Here is a 24,187-nt window from a genome sequence, read left to right on the forward strand (position 1 = left end):
CCTATTCCAGATAATTTAAATGTGTCTTTCCCTCCCTCTCTTCTTTTTTTCTCATTGTCATTTTTTTTTTTTTTGCTATTACTTCCATGCTGTTGGAAGTGTGGCAATGGTGAAATTGTTTGAAATCTCATTCTTTAAATCTAAACCATCATAAAGTGCCTTATGAGGATAAGAAATAACGCCCTGGAAACTGGGCGTTTTCTTCTCCTTGAATATTTTTAAAAAATGGATTTGAGGGGGGAAAAGCAGGATTAGGGCTTTGAAAAATGCCTTCAGGTTGGGCTTCTCTCTTTTCTGCCACATGTTCCTCTGAAGGAAATTTGTCACCAAAGCGCACTGCTGATTTATAAACCCCAATGATGACTTCAATGAATTCAGCTGAAATTCAACAGAAAACCCTTTTCCAACACTGTGTCTGCAGGCAAGATGGGCTCATGCAATACATCACGTCTTCTTTGACAGGTACTTTGGCCAAAACTTTCAATCCAGAATAGTGGATTATTATAATCCTTATGAAGGTATCGTAATGAAAGCAACCTGTTTGGAAAGCACGTAACACTTGCGATGCCGTTAATGCTGCTGGAGGATGTTAAGACCCCGGCTCCCATTTAGGGTCCCCGCATAGAGATTTCGGAGGGGGAGCTTAGCACACAGCTTTCAAGATGTCTAGATCTAAAAAACCCCTTCTGGCCTGATGAAAGCGATACGGCTGCATTATGGTGATTGCACACAGAGTGAGATTGCAGGCTTCCGGGCTAGCAAAGTATTCTGTTACAATAAATTTCTATATCAGCATTCGAGTGATCGCTTTTGAGCAGCCGCAGGCTTGCTACGGCTCCTCTTTTGCTTTGTGCTCTACTGGTAGTGAGTAATTGCAATGTAAAGGCACAGCATGCAAAATTAAAACATTATTCTATGGGATATGCATTTAATTTGTGTAAAAGCTTTATGCAAGATCATGCTTTCTGAATTTATAAGCAGAGCTTATGAAATAATACGTAACAGGACCCCAAGATGCGTATTGGGATCCAGGCATGGCAGCGCTGAGCTTTTCCGTCGGTGGCTTTTTAGCGGAGATGTCAGGGACGGGCACGTTTCGAGTGAGAGAAAGAGGCTTCAAACAACCAAAACAACGGCGTGCCACAAGGGATGTTGCTGCGGCACGTCCGTTTGGATGAGCTGGAGGCTCTGGGGGTTGGAATGGCTGCGTATATTGTCTCTTATGAAACAAGCAGCAGAGAGCCAGCTGTAACACCCTCCCGTCTGCCAGCTGTGGCTGAGTCCTTGTTTGAGATGGAAATGTCAACGTTATTGAGGTCAAAGGCTCCCCTGCAGGATTGTTTTTATGGTTGGACCAACCAGTATGGATATTCCTAGCGAACTGGTGGCGTCATGCTGCGACGGTGGTGCTGCTGACCTGGCCAGTGACTTGTAAAATTAAACTATTTAGAATAAAATAAGTGGGATTCTGCCCAGTGCCTGCCTACGTCTGATTTACGCTCATCTCTGTTGGCATGGAAGAAAACCGTAGCGATAGGGGTGGGATCCTGGCTCTGCGAGGGCAATGGCAGAGTTTTCTTTGCGATTAATGGGGCCAGGGTTGCGGCTGTGTGGGCTGAGCTCACGTAGGTTTTGGTCGTGTTGCCCTGGGATCCTCTCGAGCAGTTGAACGGGAGGTGAGCTGTGGGGAGAGGGAAGGGAGGTAAAGAAAATAAGAGGCTATATAACTCTTCTTTCATGTCTTCGTTTCTGGCTCTTGTCGTACAAAAAAATGAACGGGATTATGGCTGAGAGGGAAGCGTTGGCTTGGAGAAGTTCTCTGCAGTTTCCCCATTAGCCTTTAGAGGGCAGTTCACGTCCAGTAAATAACAGGTTTAAGGACTTGCATGATTTCTCGGACTTTTGAAAGCTAATACACTGATTATGGAATTTTTTTTTTTAATGTGTAATTTTAATGAATTCTACAATAACTGGTAGTGCTTTAAAAAATAAATGTTATGTCAACCTGGAGAAGTAAGGTGAGATCAAGTTTTGATTTATATGTGTCTATTTACTGCCTTTCAAGTTTAAATGCTAAAAATTGTGATGGAAGCAAATGTTATTTATTGAGGTTGGGACAAAAAACCTTGGGAATGTACTATGATAGAGGAGAGTTATCTAATATTTGGACTAAAAAGTTTTTTATGTTAAAAACAAACACAAAGTGTTGTTTGAGTTCGGTGAGTGGGGTTTACCGACAGTAATGCTGTGTGATGAATATGTAACTCCCAAAATCTCGTCTCTAAATCCCCAAGCCTCGTGCCCAGCAGTCTTATCCCCGGTGAACAACTGCCTGGTAAGAAGTTGTTTATCAACAGAAAATTTCAGCGCGAGTTTAACAGTGTCAGAGGAATCTTTGTGAAATGAAGGAAGCCAAATGAAATATAAGCTCTTCTGTAAAGTGATCTTCAGTGAAACTTTTCATATGGGATTAAATACCCCGTATAGTCAACATGCTTGGAGAAGCAGCAGCTATTTAATTCTGATTAATTAAAACCAGAAATAACGCAATAATGTTCTTCTTTCTTCTACTACTACCCTAAAGCTCATGGATCATGGAGAAGATGATTATTCTTGAAAAAGCCATTTAGCTCTTAACAAGAAAAGGGCTGAGCCACAAAGACTAACTTTTGACATCTGTTTTGTGGGTTTCTCATCAAAAAAACCATAGGGGTTATTCCTAAACAGAATGAAGTATTCTTTGTTCCAAGAAGGACTTTTCTTTGTGTGTGTTTAATCTTCCGGAGGTGGAGGTACTGTTGCTGTGTCCCCCGAGAGATATGAACTAGCTCGTAGGGCATTTCTCTACATTTTTGGGTTCATTCTTTAACTCCTGTGGTTCTTACCCGGTCTTGCTGCCTAGGATTTCGGTACATGGGTACGTAGCTGTGAAGTTACCCTTGTATCCTGAAGCTGATGGCAGTTTGAGTGAGCCCCTTCAGCTTTCTACTGGAAAAACATTTCTCTATCATAAAAACAAAACAAAACCAACAACGAACAAACAAGAAAATACCCAAAACCAACACAGTAAGGCTCTCAAGATACCCGTTAGTCCAACAGGTTCTTCCCAGGTATGATTAGCATTACAGGGCCCATCTGTAGCGTGCATTCATCAGCATGCCCTTGAGCCTGTGGTGATGGGGAGCGCTCCGTTAGACCGTCCCTTGCGGTGCTTTGCTGTCCTTACCCCTCCTGGCATGCCTAACCTCAGCGTCCAGGTGTGATGCGCTGCGTGGGCAGGGCACAGAGCTCAGCACCCGTACGGATCCACGGACGTGCCTTTGGCTGCATGGCAGAGCAGATGAGTCCTCGGTGCCAATGCGTTGGGTGGCGTTACCTGGAGCCACTGCCGAGAGCAAGGTGTCTGTCTTACAGGGGGAAGCTGGAAGAGAAGATCCATGCCTTTGCTTGAGCTGGTGGAAGGCTGCCCGCTGCTTTGATGCCCTTGAGGTTCATCCATGACACCTGCTATCCCAGATTGTCCTGAGTATGGCCGAGGATCATTTCTGACTGCGGATCTGCTCTGCAGATCTTCCCAGATCTAATTTAAGAGACGTGCAAGCTGCCTTGCTTAAAAGCCCAAAGATGTTTTGTCCAGGACTCATGGCTCAGAGCTTTGTCCTTTTATTCAGATGGGTCTTTGTGTGTTCCAAGGTAATCGGGACCATCTAAGATAGGTGCTTTGAACATTACCGGTTTCTCAGAACCTTGAAAAAACCCAAACCAGGCCGATAAATGGAAACAAAAGCAGAATCTTGAAAGGAAACTTATCTCCACAACGCCTAACAAGGCCCAGAGAGAGGGTGTGTGAAACAGCAGTTTGGGAACTCCCACAGAGAACAGAATAAAGGAGTTTAATCGGAGACCAAGATACGGGGGCTAGCACTCCTTTAGCTGTATAACTTTTTGAGGGTCAGTGTGGTCAAGATAAGTGCAGAGCAGAGATCCAGGACCTGATGAGCTGTAGCCCTAGCTCTCCCTCCAGGCTGAGTGAACGACCCTTCCTCCCTTCCCATTCCTAACCCATGAGATTGCAATATCGGGCAGTGTTTCTCAGTATACCAGTAGCTTCAAATGGCCTGGAAAAATGAGAGTAAAAACACTGTGACTCTTCGGAATCGGCTTATGCAGACCTTTTGGTTTGTCCTAGTGTGGTTTATGAGTGTGCGAGGATCCAGTAGCATGTCAGACCTCGGGCCCTGGTGTTTGCAAGCTGAAGCAGCAGTCGTAAGCATGCCCCGGTTGTTTTTCCTTATGGATCATACTTGGAAAGGCTTCGCAGACCCACACACCTTCAACCTTTTGCAGAGATCTAATCCAAGACTTATTTTTTTACTGTGAATTGCCGTAGGTGTGATGGTTGCAACTTCCTTGGGCAAGGCTGGAGACAGGACAGCAACCAGTGAGGGGCTGGAGCTGATTCAAAGAGGGGTTGTACGGGCTGGGGAGCTGCCTGTGGGCTTCCCTCGCTGAGCTGAAGGTGCCCGTGGCGGGGTCTTGGTGCTGCAGACCCCTTTGGGTGCTTTCAGGTGAAGGAAGGCATTGCCTTGGCTCCTGGGCAGGGTGCTGGCTGCCGGTGCGGTGCTTAGCTCTGAGAGGAGGCGCAGGAGCAGTCAGCATGGTTTCTCGTCAGCCCTTTCGGTTGAACCCTCAGCCACTTCTTTCCTTCCCCTCTCCCTTCTGCATCCCTGTTTGCCTTCGGTCTCTGAGGTCTGGATTTTCCCTGTTTGATAGCTTCATTGAAAAAGAACGACGACCTCGGCCGTGCTGGGATTGTCGGGGGGGGCGTGCTGAAACGCACGCTCGCTTAGTGTGCACGGAGAGCGCCTACAGCCGAGGCTGGCTCCCGCCTGGCGCATCGCCCCCCTGAACCTGGGGGTGAGAGCCATCCACTTGCACCTCTGGCTGTTTTCGGTTGCGATCACGGTGCTTCTCCCTTGTGGGCTTGGTTCGGGTGCGAAGAGGCGAACCGGAGGTTGAACTGAACCGTGGGGGCTTTCCGCTCTCGCTTCGAGCTGTAATTAAGGCTCGCCAGGGAGGGAGATGCCTCCTCGGTGCTCTATGAGAAGGCAGTATTTAAATAAATAATAATAAAAAAATCAGAGCGTGGTATGCGGGATTGCATGTAGCAGGGGATTTTGTATGAAGGCGATCGGAACCATTTGAAAAGGAATTTTAAATCGCTGGGTCGAGTTGATCGGGGCCGTGGATCCGAACGGCGAGCAGGAAGCTGGTGGGGCTTGGCACCCATGATCCAAAGCCGAGCTGTGGAGCTGTCAGGGCCACGGTCTTCAATGTGTTTGAAATACCTTGTACAACAGCGGTCCTCCTCCTGCTTTTAGGCTGCTTATCTAATTTTCAGCTTCTCCACTCTGTGTAAATGTGATAAATACACTTTTTAATTGCATAACTGAGCTACTTTTGATGCCTGCGTGCAGATATCTTGTTCTTGAGGCTAGATCACACAGAAGTGTAAATCAACACTTTGCTCAATAAAGGACTTCCTTAAAAAATGGCTTTTTGTCTTTTATTGTGCAGCTGACCTGGAGGACTCGCTTGCTTGAGTCCTTTTATCAACGCTAATGTGATAAACAACTTCTTACAGCAACTGGGAGAGGAGAGCGCTCAAGTCTTGATCGCTCCTTTCCCCGAGTGCCGTACTGCAGGAGCTTCCCCAAAGCACTCTAGAGGCTTGACAGTCTTTATATAAAATGCTGAATTAACCAAGCTACTCTCTACAATGAACTCGGAGGATATAAATAATGCTGACCTTGCCTTACAGATAAGGAAAAGGAGCAGGAGTGTGGCGATGAGGATAAATCACTGGGTCAAAGCAAAAGCGAAGGGACAATTGCTCGCTCACACTCGCACATTTGATGCTGAAAATTTATATTTGTGCAAACCTGATATTGGGGAATATTGGCACGAGATGGTTAGCACGGGGCGGGCTGAGGTCTGGGCGTTATTTTTAGGGAAGGAGGAGAGGTGGAAGGTTGAAGCAAAGGGCTGCGTAGGGTGGTGGGGGAGTGCAAACTCACTGAATGCTGCGTTTTCAAAGTTATTTTTCTAATGGCCAAGCAGTGAGTTTAAAAAAAAAAATCACGTTTTTGGGCCTCATTTCCTGTGCTGATGGTGAACTTTGTCAGACAAACCTCTGACAAATTGTTTTCTCTGATAACCAGTTAACACCAAGAAAGCAGATAGGCAAAAACTCTTATCATCTTGACAAGCGACTGGGTTTTAGTTAAAACTGAAAACAGAAGCTGTGTCAGCGTGTTGAGTTTACACCTTGCAATAATAATACATGCTTTTATCTGATCTGAGGGGGATTTTATAACTTTCAAATGGATCTTTGGCAGGGAGCCAGCCGTACTGTCATTTTTTATTAACTTTCTTTTTTCTTCCCCCGTAGCCAGTCTGCTTTTTGTAATATTGTTTAAGGAATATGTATCCCATTCCTAGGGATATTGTGAAACAATATTTTAAAGTTCTGTGTCTCAGCCCATTAGAGGGGTCTATAAAACAATCACAGCAGCAAATGTTCAGTAACTAATCAAAACCACCAAAGCTAACCACAGCGGTACTTCAATCCCTTTTAAATAATAAAACCTCTTCTGCTGTGCCTTATCTACTCTCTCATCAGGAAAGAGCTAATTAGATTCTTCTCAAAAGTAAATATTGTCAGTTCATTGGTGGGTGGAGGTGACGGGAGGTAAGACACGCTCGCTGTCAACATTGGCAAACCGAGGCAGAAAACAAGACAAAGTTGTAAAAACCCTATAAAAAGCTACTTGAGTTTTAAAGGAGTTCACTCCCGTGTAGGTGGTATCACAGCCTTCCCTTGCGGGAACGTGGCTTCTGTAGGCAGAGCCTGGGGGGGGACGGGGTGGGATTTGGGGCTGTGGGTAAGGCAGCTCCTGGAGTTCTGGGCCACCACATTTCATGTCTCCTGGAGCACGGCCGGGCCGTGGGCTTGGTCCCTTGTGGTGGCTTTCTTGTATTGCGATGCCTCGTGGGTGTGAATTCCTGCTCCAAAGCTCACAGCAGCATTTTTGGGATGGACTGGCAAATACTGAGGACCGGTATTTAGGACTCTTGTATGGCAGGCTTGAATGTAAGACCCCTACAGCCATGTAACGTAAGGTAGGGCACGTGGTGGAGTGGGTGTGCAGGAGGTGTAAGAGAAGTGAATGGCTTGGGGGAACAAAAGTAATAAAAAAAAGAAGTGCTTTTCCCCCTTGCTCTTTTGATCCTCTGTTTTTCGAGGGATGTCAGTAGGAAGATCAACGTTTCCAGTTGCGTTTGGCCAACAAAGCCTACCGGCTTCTCATCTGAGGCATCCTATACCAAGGGGCAGCCCCAGGTCCCGGTTCTGGCCCTGAACCTGTGGAGGGAAGGCTGTGGGGGGAAGGCTGTGTCTGCTTCTTGTGTCGGCCAGACCCAGGACTGCACTGCTCTTAGGAGACCGGGATTTTGGCGGCGGCAGAGTGCTCGGCACGTGGGCACACGAGTCCCGCTGGGCTTGGAGCAGGTTTCAGCTCCTTGAACCCAACGCTGCGTTATTGCTGAACGTAACGTCGGCTACGAGCAGACGTTTGGTTTCTTAACTTTCCTTTTTATTGTCATGTTAAGCAGAGAGTCAAGAGATTGATAGTCTTGTATAATAGAGGCAATTTTACAGAATAATACAAAAATGCACTTGCTTTCATGTAAACCACACCAAAAGGTAAGGGGATTTTTTTATTTTATTTTTGTCCCTTGAGGGCTTTTCTCCTCCCCCATAGCCCCGGGTTCTTCTGTTTTCAGAGGGCACGCTGGAGTGTCGCCTCTGCTTTGATGTGGTTTCTAAAGTGTGCCTCTTCATTGGGCTCCCTACAGATGCCTTTATGTGAAACAGAACATTAAAATCCAAATGTGCCTGCTCCGCAGGTCGTTTTTCATCCTTTATGGGCAGCGTCAAATATATTGCAGAGTTGTTCTGCTGCACCCCCGGCCCAGGAGGGAGAGGGCTCGGGAGGTGCAGGGAACGAGACGGGGGTGGGAGCGGGGGGGTTCCTTGGCGGTTAAGCCCAAATTTCTCCTTAGTTGCTTCCTCTGGGCCTCTCCCCAGCTCTCTCTTTCTCTCAAGGTGAAACCGAAACCTCGGTGACTTCACCCAAGCCCGCCGAAGTTAAAGCAAATTCGATATTTCTCACTTCTAGGTCACTTCAGTCCATATTGTTTCCTGCCAGGAGTGGGGGCGGGGGAAATGCCCTACTGTTAATGGAAAAGCAATTACTGCTGTTTCTGGCACGTACGTTGTGTCGCTCCAGCGTCACACCTCGGTTATGGCTCTGCCTCGAGCGCGGCCGGTAGCGTGCGGGGTGCGGGCTGCGTGCTGAACAGACTGGGCTGCTGGGGGCTCTTTGGTTGAAGCCAGCTCAGTCTTCAAGATGAAAATTGCTGGGAAACCTTTTCTTATTTCCCCTTTTTTTTTTTTTTTTTTCCAAATTCCTAGAAGTAAGTTGCCTTTGATAGGCTGGAAAGCTTTGTAGGCACCGGGAGTGTCTCTCTGGCTGCTTCTTGCGCACCTCTGGGAGGTGTGGGTCATGCACTTCTATTTCCCCAGCAGGTCCCAGGACTTTAAATCAGGTCAAAATGCTTCTCTTGATAAATTTTAGCTCATGAACCAAATTAAACATCCCATTTTGCATTTTGCCGAGTTTTAATTTGGATGTTGAACTCTAGGTCTAGAGCAAAGGCTCTTCCTAGGTCAGGTTTTCCTGACTTTGGGGTTTTGATTCGGATCTGTTCTACTGGTCAGTAGATGTTACCGTGTACTCCGCTTGTGTGCATAGCTGGAGGAATGCAGTAATACCTCTTGCTTGAAAAGGGTTCGGAAAGAGACCAGGGAGCAAGCTGATGTGCCTTCTGAGAACATCTGCAGGGCCCCGAATTCTGCATTCAGCCTAAAACGCTGAAAGTTGCTTGCTCAGGGCTGAGACAGCGGAGTTCAGAGCTAACGGCAGCATCCTTCTGAGCGTTAGTCCGGATTTTTCTTCTCCCATGGCCACTTTTTCTTCTGTGATCTTGCTACGCCCTGTTTAATGATCCGTTTAAAGTTCAATGTTTTATGTAAAACTTTGCGTTTTCCCATTCTTTCATTTCTTCTCTTTCTAAAGGAAAAAAGATTACATAAATTTAAGAGATTTTAATGAGTACAGCGGGCTTGCTTTTGGTGCAGTTTGCAGTGGATTCAGTGTTATAACTTCATTACGCTTCAGTTGAGTAACTTATGTCATAAATGGGTGTATCTGAGAGGAGAATCGGGCCTCGGATCTCTTTGTTGTGTGGGCTTCAGAAGGACCAAACGCTTACTCCCCTTTTTGAAGTCCTGATTCTCTTTATATGGTGTTGCAATGCCTTTCTATAGAGTTGTGCCTCTGAAGTTAGAGATTTCTAATGCAAAAAATACCCCTTTTTCCCAACTGCTTCAAGTACTGACGTTGCTAGCAAAATTAGTATTGAGCAGTGTTAACACAGGCCTTTTCCTGTGGCTTTCTTGCAGAAATCCCTATTGTTGAGACTCATCCCTTAAGAGATCTTTTTAATACGCCTGCTTGGTAGTCCCGTTGCTTAGCCCTTACTTCTCTGGTAACAGCGTTTGTAGTAAATTCAGCGATACTACAGCTTTACAACCACTAGAGGTCAAGATTGTGCTGTTGCTCGGCGCAGGGGTGCCCGTCGGGCTGTAACGCTTCGCTCCCTCGCTCGATATCCTGCCGTAGCCATGGCCAGTGTCAGATATTTACGTGTAATTTTATTATCAATTGCCGTGTTTGGCAATTAAGCTGAAGCCGATTGTACGTGCAGGCGTGCGGAGTGTGAGGGAGACTTTGCCTTACGGAACGGTGGAGCCCAGTGGATTTTGCAAGGATGGAGATATCCGTGCCGTGCTTGTTTTTAATATTCTTCAGATCTAGGAGCTGCGCAAGTTGTCTGGCTCTGGGGTGTTTCTTCCCAGGGAGGGATTCAAAAGAGAGCCGAGCTGAGAGCGGCTGTCAAAATAAAACTCACTCATAAATTCTTTTTGTGGGCTATTAATACTTTTAAGTGTTTCCACGGAAATCATTTTGAAGGTTTGTGCTCTAGATAGAGACTTCTACTTTATGCTGTTCAGGTAGTAAAAATAATTAGTGCTTTTTTTGGGGTTCCTTGTTTCTGATCTCCACTCCTAGCATGGTTGTTTGCGTTGCCCAAGTTGCGTTCTGACCTGGTAGAATTTTGTGCAAGTAAGTGCCTTCGCTGTTGCCGTCCCTTTGTATCCTTGAAAACGTAGCCCTCTTGATTTAGATTTTCTAACCCCTTTCTTCTTTCATAACACTGTTGCAAAACCAGCACATAATCCAAGAGCCTAATGTTTCGTCCAAGGTGGTTTCGCTGACACCAGTATCTGCAGTACAGCTTCTGGTACCTCTTCTCCCTTCTGAAGTTGGGCTGTGGTGTCACCGTGGGGCAGGGCATGGTGCCTCTTGCCACGTCACTTGTCTCGTGACTGGGAGCAATGAAATGTTCGGATGCAGGTTTGGTTAGAATTGTAAGGGAATTGGTAAAAATACAGTTTATAATAATGTCTGAAAATAATATATTTGCTCATTCTTTTTCAAAAAGAAACTCGTACTATCCAAAGGAACTTTTTCAGAGGGAAATCTGGATGATTTCCATACATCTTTCTTTGCACATATAAAAAATTACAGAAAAATATGGGAGAGTTTCTATAAATCGCGTGTACGTATCTGTATAGATTTCAGGTTTTCAGAGCTTTTAGTTTCTAGCTAGAGCAGAGCACAAGCTCCCACATGCAGAACCACTGCGTTTGCTGGCCAGGCCTTTTCCCCGTGTCCGGGACACGATTTGGCACTGGGAGCGAGAGCAGCGGCTCTGTGCCGTTCCCCCCTTCCTGCACTCGGGTTTGAAGCTCTCGTTCAACTCTTGGACAATTGGGGCTAAACAATTTGTCCTCTCACATATCGTGCTCGGTAACAATGAGGAAACCGAGCGAGTTTTTGCAGTGGATCTCGTGCACCAACCTCTGCTGCAAACAAAGCCCGAAGCCCCAGGAATGTGTGCTCGCAGCGGGCCGAGGGAGCCGCACCGCGTCCGCGTGTTTTGCGCGGTGAATCGCGGCGCTTCTCCCAGCGAGGGAATTTTTTGGTTGAATACCTTTTACAGATCGTTCTGTAAATCAGCAGCATACAATTAAGATCTCCTGGGGTACCACAAAAATGCTTTCAGGAACCTCTGGGGTCCAGATGTGGAATGTTTTGTGCTGACACGGGTTGAAAAGAGGAACAAATCCAACGGTTAAGTACGTCCTTTAATTTAGCCTGTGACAGTCACCACATGGCCTACGGGCTAATATTTCTGCATCTGTGCTGTAAATAGATCAATATGGCAGTATGATGGGTTTGGCATTTTGATTTGTGAAGAGTCAGAATATTGTTTGTATTGTTGCATAATCCCTGGAATGGTTTTGAAATTAATCTTCTGTTTCTTTGGAATATCTGGGTTAGGAAAAACATAACATTTCGGAGTTCCATTAAGTGTGTGTTTTATTTTGTCTCATTTGTCGTATTTCATGACTGATTGCATCTTTTGGCTGAAAAATAAATATGAGGATGCTATCGTAAAACTTGAAATCTGCTTTTTTTCTAGGCACAGCAGCAAAGAAACCTGGACAATATTGTATCACAGCATCCCAGGATAAGCGGGGGAAAAAAGTCCAAGAAAGAAGTCTGCGCAAGCTCAGATTTGGAGGTAAAGACCACTAGCCCCATGTCTGAGCAGGATTCGGGTATCCTGGATGTTGAAGATGAGGATGAGGATGAAGAGGTAACTGTATACCATCAAACCCAGGAGATGGACAGCTCGGGGGTGATCAGTAGTGTCTCAGTGCTTGCACCTAGCTCAGTATTTTGTGTTCCCATGCAGCGTAGGGACACAGAGTAGGCTGCGGAGCGCGGGTGCCTTTCAGTGTTGGGTCGTTTCTATGAATTCTGTGATTCTATCTGTTTTGCACTGTTGTCCTTACCTTTGTTAGCAGACTCAGCAGAGATGCCCTGTGTGACAGGAGAACAGGATGGTCCTCCAGCTAGCTCCCAGGCTGCTTTTCTGTGGCCTTTGCTCACTTGGGAGCGCAGTTTGGTTTCTATCCTGAAGCCTTCGTTTACAAGAAGATAAATTCCTGCGTAGTGCACGAGACGTTTGGTCTCGTCTGGGAGCATGCATCTTGTGGCAGATGCGCACTTGAGAAGAATTGTGCTGGGACAGGATTTTTTTAGATGCAGTTATAATTCCTTGGTGGGTTTCTGTTGCTGCTTCCTCGGGCTGGCCGTTTCTTTTAGGCAGCAATTTCCGATGCCTCCGCAGTCACTGCAGGATGCCGGTACCTTTCATGGTTACAGGTGAAGCATCTCTCTGACCGTGTTGGGTCTTCTTTCCTCCCTGTGCTGGAGGGTAATGGATGTAGGGGAACATCTTGGATCTGTGCTGCTTAAAGTGCAGGAGTCCTGTCGCTCTCTTTCAGGAAATCAGTGCAGGGACAGCAATGGGGAGTGTGCTGAGCTTCTTGGTGCCTTCTCCCTTTCTCGTCCTGCAGTCTTGCCCTGGCCCTTTCAGCAAGTTCCATCTGCCACGCTGGATGCTTCTTCCCTTATTGCTAAGCCCCTGTTATGTCAGGAGAACGCTGTTCTCAACAGCAGCCTGTAACTGTGTTGGTTCGTGTGTGTTGCCCTGAGCAAAGAGGATAAAGAACAAGTTTCCAATGTTTGCAGTAGCTGGATTGCCCGAGTGGTTCTGTGCTCGTGGCCTGCCTTTTTCTCAGAGGTCTGCTTCTGTTCCTTCTTCTTCATCTCTGCAGCACTTCCACAGCAGAAAAGGAGATGGCCGCTTGCTCACAGGACGCAGCGGTGGGGTGCTGCTCAGCCCCTGTGCCCTGCTCCGAAACTGCCAGGCTGTAGGATTTCCCCTGCATCAAAAGGGAAATAGAGCCAAAGAAAAATGAGAGGAAAGGGCATGGTTTTGGAAAAGAAGCACTGATTTGGGTAGATCTGTTTTGGGATTTCCCTGTTTAAAAAATAGAAAGTCTATCTGGTGCATGATTGTCCTGGACCTTGGTGGTTGCTGTTCCACCTCACGCTTAAAAATCTCAAATCCTCTTGCCGTGGGTGCTCAGAACTGGGAACTGTGTGAGACTTGGTACTTGGCTTGAGCCCCACTAGACCGGAGAGGCACGACATTGAGGAGGGAAGGTCTTTGAGTCGTAATTTGTATGGCACAGCTGGGAGAAGCCTCCTGACTAACGGAGCAGGGCTACCTCGTCTCCGCGCCGAGGGCATCCCGTCTCGCGGCGCGGGGAAAACCAGGCCGGCGGCGAGCAAACGGGCTGGGTGTGGGCAGGATGTGGTGGCAGGGGCTACCAGGGGGCTACTGGCGGGGGCTACCAGGGGGCTACCGGCTGCAAGAGCCCCAGTGGCGGCGGGGCCGGAGCTGCTGTCCGTGGTGATGAAACGGGACGGACGGCGGCAGCGCCGCGAGCCCGCTCAGCTCCCACTCCCGTCAGGGCTGCGGTGCCTGCGGAGCCAGACGCCTGGCTCTTCCCCAGGTCCCTAACCCCCCTGGGGTTGTCTCCTCCTCGCAGAGAAAGTTGTTTGTTTATTTTATTATGTTTTATTTTAGTACAAACAGATCTCTCCTCTGGAAGTGGAGCCCTAAATCTCAAGGGGCGCTACGCATGGTGTGCCTGGGGGCGGCTGCAGGCAGCAGCTGAGCGCCCACCCGGCTGCTCGCCCCTTTCCCCGACCCCGCAGGCAGGATGGGGGAGCTGAGCTGAAGGGCAAAAGAGGAGAGCTTGTGGCTCAGCTGTAAAGACAGTTCAATAAGCAAAGGGAAGAAAGAAACCCCGCAATTGGTGCAAAGGCGATCACTGACCACGTCCCACCAACAGACGGATGCTCAGGCAGTCTCCAAGCAATGGGGGGTAAAAAAAAAACAAAAACACACAAAAAGCAACCACCAACCCCACAACCCCCCCCTCCAACCGTGTTTCATCTGAGCATGATGTTCTGGGATAGGGAACATCTCTCTGGGCAGTTTGGGTTAGGTGTCCCAGCCTGCCCGCTGGGTGGCAGAGTGAGAAACGACGAGGGTTTTGCCGCCGTGTAAGCAACAGCTAAAATACCTCTGTGTTACCAGAGCTGGTTCGGCCACAAATCATAATCACGGTGCTGTCTGGGCTATGCTCTGCAATGCAGAAAATTAACTCTATCCCAGCCCAAACGAGTATGGGTGTAAAATCCTAATCCCAGGTTTTTTGGTAGGGCTTCTCCATGGTGGCAGCTCGATGTCGATATTGCTGATATTTGCACCTAGCTTTCCGTCTTCTTGCGTGACTCCTTCTCCTGATCGTCTCCTATGTGTAGTGACGAAGAGGCAGAGTTAGAGTACAGTTAAGGCAAAGTTAATCCCAGTTGCCTAAAGTTGTTAGTGGTAAGTGTCCTGCGTGCAGGAGAACCGTGTCCCATTTGGTGCCTGGCCATGCTCTGAGCACTGCAGAAGGCTTTTGGGTCTGGAGGGACACAACTGCTGCAAGTGGGCACGTGTTGTTTGCCATGCTCTGCCCCTCTCCAAGACTTCTGAGGCTTTTGCTTCTCAAGAAAATGTGGAATAGTGGTGACAGGAAAACCTGGAGAAAGCAAAGACAGCGCCTTGAAGAATGAGGTCAGCAGCCAAGTAAAGAAACGATCCCGAAGCATCCGAAGAGCACACTGGTAGCTTTTGCTCCTGACCCGACACAGCCAAAAAACCCAACTGCAGGTTTTGGTTTGGAAGACAATCAGTGGTGGCTGGGGAGGGAAGGATGAAGGGTGCACTCCTATTCAGGGCTGAAAACGGGATCAACCTTGAAGGTGTTTCTGATTAAGGCTTTGGCAGGAGAGCTCCCGATCCTGGTCCCTAGGCCAGCCAACTCTGGAAAAAGTGGGTTTAATACCATTTTTTTTTCCTCTAGGAAATATCAGAGGCCCTTCAACAGGCTGTGATAAGGAGTTCTCCACGTGGGGTGGATGAACTCTTGTAGGGATCTCAGAGCTCCACATGCACACGGCGCCAGCCCTTCCTTCATGCAGCGGAATTTAGAGGAAAAGTTTGAAAGGGACAGAAAAGCAAAAGAGTTCTGCTTATACTGTTGCAGGTGTCATTATGTAGATCCTTCTCTCTCTCAGGGTGGGAGCTCTGCCAGCTACGTTCAGGAGGAGCAGTTGGAGGCACAGTACTCGGCTCTGTTCCAGGTCTGCATTTTGGAGGTGTCGCAGCCCAGACGTGGCCCACGCGAGCACAGGCACCCCGCGGGGTGGGAGCTGCCACCGCGATCAGAGCAAGAGCGTGGGCAGAGCTGGAGAGTGAGCAGGGAGAAGACTCAAATTGAGTTTTTATGAAAGTCAAGTGTCAGGAGGAGGATCAGCGTCTCACACTGAGCAGCTCCACGGGCTGTTCTGTCTGTGCCAGCCGCTCCCTTTGTAGTAAAAAGCATCCAGAAAACTACAAAGCTCGTCCAGATTCTTCTCATTTTCAGTGCCTTTTCCCTTGTGATCCTGGTAAGTACATCAAGACAAACTCGCCTGCATTCTGCCTCGTGTTTTCTTGTCCCCAGAAAGGCTGGCCAGGTGTCCGCAAAGTGGTCGGGTAGAAGTGGACTCCGTGGTGCTCCTCTGGGGGAGAGGGGAGGCTTTAAGGACGGACATCACGCTGCAGAATATCAGCCCCTGGACTCCTATTGAAGAACAGATCAACAAACTCCAGACGTTTTTCTGTTTGGAGAGGGAGTTTGGCACTGAGGACGTCAGCAGGTGTGAGGTGCAGCCAAAACTTGTCGTGCTTCTGGCATTCTTCCAGGTGGACCTGGCTGCAGGAATCGGTTACAATTCTCTCGGTGAATGTCCTGGATTTCTTACCAAGTTTTGGGAGCTCGAACAGGGACCCCGGAGAGTTCCCTTGACGTTCCCTGATAAATGGCTGTGTTAGGTGCCATCAGCCGCCAGCTTCTGTTTGCTTCCACGAGTAATTACACAAAAAAACGTCTTGGACATGGAGACAAACCTTTCTGTTTCCAGACAGAGCTGTCTGCCTGCTGTCTATAACCTCAGCCCGGGTGAGATCAGTCTGCAGGGCGCTGTGGCTGCTTCCAATGTTACACAGTCCGAGCATCCTCTGGACCGTGCAAAGACGTTCAGTTTTTTCCCTAAGGTTAGGACGTGGCACGCACCGGGGCAGCTGGAGGACACCGAGCCCACGCAACGTGTAGCAGGTCTAAACCACAGCTGGTTCTGGTCAGCGTGGGGTAGAAAAGCTTCCAATCTGCCAGTAGCCGGAGATGAGGTGAGGCTTGTTGAAGGTGCACAGAACCAACATTTCTTTCTGCAGCTGAGGTTTGCTGTTTAAGGTGAGCGGACACCTTCTGCACTGAAAAAACTGCGGGTACCGTGTGACGAGACCCAACCTGCGAAATATCCTTGGTTGGACTTGCACCTTTGTGGCTGCACCCGTGAACCCTTGTGCTTGAGGCAATGGTTCATCGTTGAATGATCCATCAGCAGTTCATAAACACTTCTCTTGGATTCCTTGTGTTCAGGTCTGGATTCTTTTGTCCTTACTGAAAGAAGAGCAAATGTATGCGTGCTTTGTGTCTTTACATCAAAAAGTAACAAGGATCCGAGATTCACACCTCTGTATAAAGCCAGGCCAGAGCATCCCGCACCATCCCTCACCTCTGGGACAGGCTCGTGTTGATGTCGGCCGCAGATGAGCCCTGAAAACTTGGCTTTAATGGGTTAAACTTGCTGCAGTCAGTGTTTAACCCAAATGAAAGAGTTCTTGCAGAAAGAGAGGGTTTGGCTGTTTACAGAGGCTGACAGGTCTGCCTGCGCTCCCAGTACCAGGAACGTGCTGGATGCCGAGTTTGGGAGCGAGGTTTGTGGAGCTGATGTTTGCGGAACGGGAAAATTCTGGACAAGATGAATAAATTCTTTGTTCTACAAATTAAAAGGGAAAAGAAAAAAAAAAAGATGAGGCAGAAGCGGAGATGTCAGGGGAGTAATCAGTTCTGTTGTTGAGGGGGCTTCTAGTTCTCATTGCCGTGTTTCCAAAATGAAAGGTTTGTTTATTTTTTTTGAATGCTGGTAACGCAGCGTTGGCTGAGAAAACGAAATCGCTGCTGAAGGGGACGTGCTCAGTCTGGACGATTAGATACGTCCGTGTGTCCCTTGTGCCGGGTGCTGGTGGAAGCTGCCTGGGGTTCCAACCAGGAAAGGGAATTTTGGTCAGGAAAGCTGTAAACGTGCCCTGCTGCTGCAGTAGCAAACAGCTCACACTGGGCAACGTGCTGAGTTCCAGGGACACAAGATGTTTCCCATGTTCTGTGTGTTGTAGGGCTGCTTTTCCTTAAGAATTGCGCTGTAGGTTTATACTCTGTAAAATCTTAGCACAGGTTTTGCTCTCGGGTACGTGTCTTTTTAACGGGTGTAGTCCAGGTTTTGCACATCCGCGTCTGATAGCTGCCTAACTAGATGAGGAATTATTGATGTCTCCGATATTAACTCTGCAGAATAGTCCAGCGTATTTTTTTTTTTTTTGTGAGCATGTGTGTGGGCTTAAAAGTTTTTACAGAAGATCAGAGGCTGTGAAAATGTTGCAGTCTGCTTTGAAAGAATTTCTCTGGGGGAGTAAACTCCGTTTTTGGCAATACCCTGATTTCACAAATCTTTATCAAAAATATTTCTCTGTGGACCATGTTCAACTAGTGCCCTGAATCCAAGAGGAGCGAAAACGTTTGATCCTGAATTCAAATTCGCAGGAAAACATCGCCTGCTTTGATGATGTTGTGAAGGGATGACAGATTGCTCCTCCCTCACAAGAGCCCAGGGCGGATTCGGGGCCATCCGGGCCAGCTTCCCCACGCCGCTGGTGGTCGCCAGAGGATGGCTGGGCCGAGCGCGTACCGGTGCTTCTCTGCCTGCTTTAGCCATCTCCAGTTTGGCCATCAAGGACTTGTGAGCCAGAAGTGTTTTATCGACCGGAGAGCAATTCACTTAACGCCGTGGGAATGCCCCAAGACGCAGCCTGCATCCCGAGGAGTCCCCACGCTAGCTGAAGCCCAGGTCCGGGAGCTATTTAGGGAGCGTTGGAAGGCCTGGGAGACTGTAAATGGAAAAGAAACGAGCGGGAAGACATGATAAAATTGGTATAAACACAATAAAAGTGCTGCCTAGCGTTTGCAGTTGTCAAATAGAGCCTGTCTTTAGAAAGGCAAAAGCAGGAGCTGGCGGTGAGACGGGCGGTCGGTGCTTCGCGGCTGCTGGCCCAGGGTTCAGCTGCGGCCCTGCTGGGGCTGTTCAAGAGGCAGGTCCTGCTTGGGAAGGGTCACTCGGGCAATGCCAGCCCTGTCCCCTGCTTGGGGACCTTCCCAGTTCCCGGGCAGCCAACTTCCCAGCCGTAAGAGCCGCTCTGGAGGCGCGACGGAGGGCTTCGTGCCCAGGAGGCAAAGGAAGCCCAGCAAGACGTGAGCCAAACCCTGATGAAGCTGTTGGCTGCCTTGTCCCCAGTGAGCCAGCCCACTGCTTCCCCTCCCTGCCCTCGTGCGTCACCACCGCTCGGGAACTGCACAGTTTTGGGGTCCGGGAGCGATGCTGGTGGTGCGGGACGGGATGCCCCGTGCCCCTTCACCAGCGATTTGCCTCGTTCCAGCTCTTCGCAAGAACCTACGCAGCGTTTCTTTGCACAGAGGGGATTCCTTACCAGCGCCGCTCTGACATTGCACAGGAGGCTTTTTAACAAAATCCCCAACTTTCCCTTTCCAGACCATAACTCCTGCGCTCCCCTGCTTGGAGCCATTGCTGTAGATGAGGAGGATCGCTCGCCCCAGGCGCTTTGGGCAGCGTTGATTGCGGCTTGCACGTCCTCATCCAGCCAGAAACTTCTCTGCTTCATCCTACCTCCTTCTTAGCAGAAATGCCTCTTAAGCGTAATTAAAAATAAACATGTTTCCCAGGCCTGTCCATTGGTCCCTTTCATCTTTCTCCCCTTTTTTCCACCGCATGTCAACAGAACACTCCTCTCCTCTCTGGATTTTGGGGGAGAAGGAGGTTTGCTTTAGCTTTATGCCGTGGCCAACAAGCTTAATGTTCTGTTGGCTTGAACAGCTCCAAAGGACACAAGCTTCTTGTATGCAAATTTTTCCTCTGATCTTCGTCTCCCCCTCCCTCCCTCCATCCCACCCTTCAAAAATTCACTTCCTTGTCCCTCTGCAAGACTCGCTGTTGCTGTTGAAAGGCGGTGGAGTCTGTGTGGCTTGTTCTTTTAAAAAAGAAAAGAAAAAAAATAAGAAAAAAAAATGTGTTTTTAAAGAAATCAAACTAGAAATGTAGAAAATAAGATTTTTATTTTATTTTTTTTTGTCATGTTGCATAGGTACCAGCATAGCTTGTGCCAGGATGCCTGAACTTGTATTTAAGCCTATGGTCCAAATGAAATCTCTGCTGAGCTGACTAACGGTGCGATGCGATTTCACAGGGAAGTGGAATCAGAGCAAGAGTGAAGTGAATATTTTCTACTGCGAGAAACTTTAAAAAATGTACAGTTATGTAGACAGACAGCAACAATGACTAGTTGTTAACATCCCTGAATCTCCGTGTCTCTGTCAGCCGTGCACACGTTAGAGGTGCGCGCGGCTCTCCGTGATACATCGGACTTGCACGTTGCTGCGCGTGCTCCGCGTGTTTCACACTGACCTCCCGCTGTCTTTCAGGTGCCTGGGGCCCAGGATCTGGTGGACTTCTCGCCTGTGTACCGATGCCTGCACATCTACTCCGTCCTGGTAAGTGAATCCGTGCTGCTTGTGAGCCTGGGGCTGACGCTTCGGATAGGACATGAAGTTGGAGAGCTGCTCCTCGTGTCGCTGCTGCCTGGAAGGAAGTGGTTGTGAACTGTGCTTGAATGTGCACCTAGCTAGGAAGTGCCTTACCTGAGGTGGAAAGGAGGCCAGTGCCTGCAGAGCTGGATTGATTTGGGTAAAAACCACACAGTTACTTCATACAGGCCACAGAAATGTGAAGGGATGTTTGCTGCAGCTATTGCAGGCCTTGGGTTTCTAATAGGCCAAATGCGTATTTCTTGGTCACATAGTTTTCCTGGAAGAGTTCTCCTTTGACCACAGAAACTTCGTTGTTCAGTGCAAATGGAGGAGTTGGGGAGAGAAAATGATTTTAAATATATTGCTTGTTGCACTTAAGAGAAGTTTGTCACCCTTGAAACATTGCTGAGAGGGCCAGATGTGCTGCTATGGTACCCAATGTACAGTTTCACAGTGTCACTTCCAGTTTCCCAATAGCTAGGCTCTTTCTCCTTTGCATGCACGGGAAAATATGGTTAAACTGAAGGTGTTCTGTTTGTGTTTGGTTGCTGGCCATGCAGTGCTGTGCTAGAAAGTGCTAGCTCTGAGCATTGCCACGGTCTCGAGAATTTGTCAGGAGAGCTCCCCGCGCTGCGCACACGGATTCTCCCAGGAATTACGAATACGTTTTCGCATTTCTGTTTATTTGCTTAAAACAAGGGCAGACCAGATGACCTTTTGTAGCTCGCACTTCAACTTTTAATTTCTAAGATGCCTTCCGCAGCATACGAGTCCTGCAGCCTGCAAGTCTACCGACCGAGGGAACCTGTGCTCTCCGCGTCTGTTCCCCAGCGTGGGCAATGACGTCTGCTGCAGAGAGCGAGCTTTCAGAGCGCTCCGCTCCTGCGGTTGAGCAATCTGAAGCCCAGGCAGTACATGAAAGGAGTACTCTGTTAGCAGCTTTCCTCCCTTTCCACAGTGGAGCCAGGCTTGAGAGAGAATTGTTTTTTAAGGCACTTCTAAAGCCAGGCTCTCCAGCAATACATACAAATGAATTTGCAAAAGGAAAAGAATTGTCATAAAAAACATTTATATAAAATCTTTTTGTGCCCTCATCTGTTAATAATTATGTAATTTGGCTACGTTGCCACGATCTTTTGGTGGAATGAAAAAGTTAACCTCCCCAAAATGTGTTACTCTGTTTATCTTGGACAAAACCTCCTGCTCAGAAACGGCGTTGGAAGCCTGGTTCAGGGAGTGTGCTAATTGAAGATTACAACTGGGCTGAAATGCTTTGTGGATTTCAAAGTGTCACTTTATTTGGAGAAACTTCAGTGAAGAATACGTATAATGAAAACAGGCTCAGAAATCCTATTTGTGTAGCTTACATACAGTTCTTTACTGCAAGGTTGTATGGCTGCGTATTTATGCGGAAAGCTATTATGGGAAGGATGAGGAGTTCTCACTCATGGGTATAGCAGTTGTTCTGTGCCTTGCAAATTGCCTTTTTTTCTGCAGTTTTGTGGGCTCAGGGCATGGAGGGGCACTGGGTTTTCTTGTCCTGTTGTTTTAGGTTTCTGCCTTGGATAGTAATTGGCTGTGCGGTCCTCCCAAGTATGTTAGGGACAAGCTGCTTCCAGCAACCAGGCTTCGTGACCAGTGCTCTGCAGCAGATCTGGGTTTGATCGTCTTCTGCTGGAGCTGGGAGCGATGCACTGCACCTGGGCATGGCCAGGCTCGGCCTGGTGCAAGGGTTTCATGCCGGGGGGTCCCCGTCCTCCGTCCTGTGCTGAGATGATTCGATCCTTCTGCTCCTACTCTCTCTCCTTTTTCAGTCAAACGCCACGTTAATTAGGAAAAAAAGAAAAGGCCGAGCTCTGAAGGTGTTTTGGTAAGACAGGCGCAAGAGAAGAAGGTAACTAACCCTAGGAAAGGCTCCTGAAAAGAACACTGCCCTCTTTCTGACCCGTGATTGAATCCCGCGCTGGCTTTCTAGGCCCAACTGGAGTTGAACAATGTCAAAGATCCAGCTAACGTCGAGGGAAACGGCCACATCAGTGTCAGACGGAAGGATCATAATGTAATAGTTACCAAAAAATCCTAATATTTGTCATTTACAATAGCGTTATCTAAATGCTTGGCCTGCAGTTAAAAAGGCCCACGTTGAATAAACATTGAGATATTTATTATTTTTAGTGAAATCGACCTTCCAGTCACCTCGGTTTTATGGCTGTGCTGCTTATAAATTCCCAAAGGATTATTTGAAAAATCCTACTCATATCTGCCAGCCTTATCAGCAGGGCAGAAGTTCACATATTGTAACACGAGGTCAGCCTTCGGTCATGGTCTTACAGACGGGGCCAGGCACCTGTAAATCCTTCCTTCAGCAACCAAGGCGAAGTACAATATCAAACAGGCAAGGAGACTTTTCCAGGAAGCGCTGAACTTTCTCAGGAAGGGCAGAGGAGGGGGAAAGAAAGTGAACAAGGGTCAGGCGGTGGTTAATTGAGAGCCGGGCCTTGGCGCGGCCGCGGCAGCGGGAGGACAGGCCCCGATGGGATGCTTTATGGGACTATTCATCGGCGATTCCTTTTCGTGTGGGAAATGGCCCGGCTGGCGGTGTCTTGAGGAACAAATGGGCGTAGGTGACGCTTTGAATCTCTGCGGTTATGGAACAAAACATCACAAACATCACAAGTGTGTATGTGTGCGCGTCGGACTTGCAGTCGTACGTCTCGATAAGCGAACAAGGCCACCGTGGGTAATAGCTGCAAGCTCCCCTTTGCCTTCGTGACTTCGGCGTAAGCCAGTTGGGTTTACGTCCCCTAATGAAAGGTCCTTACCCCATCGGTGGTTTCTGCATGGGACAAACATGCTTTGAATTGCATGAAAAAAGGCTTTTCGGGTGACCGGTAAGATTTCAAGTTGGTATGAATCGGTAAACGTTAAACAACCTTGGCGTTTCAGCGGGCATCCTGGTGATATTAGAAAAATGTATCCTGCCCCTTTCCCAGGAGGGAAAAAAGCTGGAGCCGAGGCCACAGTGATTGTCCAGAAGCCAGGAGCAACGTGTGAAAGAGTAAGAGGGGGAGGCAGCACCTGGGTGCCTGTCCTGGGCTCCGTGGTCACTTGGCCAAAGTTGGGGTCTGGTTTTAGGGTGTCCTAAACGCCGAAACCCGCGTAGTTTGTGTTCAACAGCAGCATGCTATTTAAGGACATGCATCTCGAGTGTGGTTAGGCTGCTGGGCTGTTGGTATCAGGTACACCTTTTCTTTGAGTTAATAGAGAAGTTTGTTGAGAATGGTAATATTATTATATAAAGAAGAAACAAGAATATTTCAGCGGAGTGATTTTCCCATTGACATTTTTATCTTTTATGTTGTCTTTGACCAAAGTCTATGTAATGCTCAAGTTGCTTTGATCGATCTCCAAAATAAATTAGGAGAGGTGAGGTTTGGGCCAGATGGTTTATCTGCTGGAGCATCTGAACAGCTGTTGGGAGCCTTGTATTTCAAGGCCAAGACATGGAATTGCATTGCTTTACATAACATAAAATGAAAAGCAGTTTTTGTTTCATGTTTCCCGTAAGCTGCAGCAAGTCAGAAAGCGAACAGTGAACGAAGAGCAGAAAGGAATTAAAAACAAACAAACAAACAAATAAAAAAAAGGCAAAAAAAGGTAGAATGGTTTGCACACAGGGCGCTCCCAAGCAGTGGTTTCTGAAGCAGATGACAGTGATTTAAGTCCCTTAAGCTCCTGCTTCAGCCAGCGCTGTTAGTGCTCAGGGTTGTCTTAGCTAGGTGGTGTGTGTGTTGGTTTTTTGTTTTTTTGTTTTTAAAGCTTTATGCTAATTGGTTACCAATTACTTTGAGGTTCTTAACATGTTCATGAAGACACTGGTATTGACACTCCCAGCTCTTTGATCCGAGCTACAAAGGGGTCATTTTAGGGTAAAGAACAAGTGTCCAAGAAAAACCCCACCACCAACAGCAAAAAAAGAGCAGATTCTGATGTAAATACTGACTTGAAAATGTAGCTGCCTCCTAGCTGATGAAGTATTTCTGGAGAATCCCAGAGCTGGATAATTTAGATAAATAGCAGTTGACAGGTATTTACTATAAATTTGTCATATCTTGCCACTGACGTTTTTATCAGCTATATTGCCTCTACCCAAAGCCTCCCTGACCCTACAGCTGCTTTGATGCACAAAAATACATTAGGAGAGGT

At 47.9% G+C, this 24,187-nt stretch overlaps 1 protein-coding gene across 5 annotated transcripts in view; it reads left to right on the forward strand.

The window, feature by feature from the left end:
* Positions 1–24,187, forward strand: part of EXOC6B (exocyst complex component 6B) — a 292,507-nt gene that overhangs the window by 121,841 nt on the left and 146,479 nt on the right. For 4 of the 5 annotated variants that reach the window (XM_083834124.1, XM_083834125.1, XM_083834127.1 and 1 more), the window contains exons 7-8: positions 11,734–11,910; positions 19,877–19,945. In XM_083834124.1, coding sequence (XP_083690250.1) covers positions 11,734–11,910; positions 19,877–19,945 — 246 coding nt within the window. The remainder of the gene's footprint in view (positions 1–11,733; positions 11,911–19,876; positions 19,946–24,187) is intronic. The other variant, XM_083834126.1, reaches the window with a different exon arrangement.

This window comes from Anser anser, assembly GCF_964211835.1.
Source record: "Anser anser genome assembly, chromosome: 4".
NCBI classification, from domain to species: Eukaryota; Metazoa; Chordata; class Aves; order Anseriformes; family Anatidae; genus Anser; species Anser anser.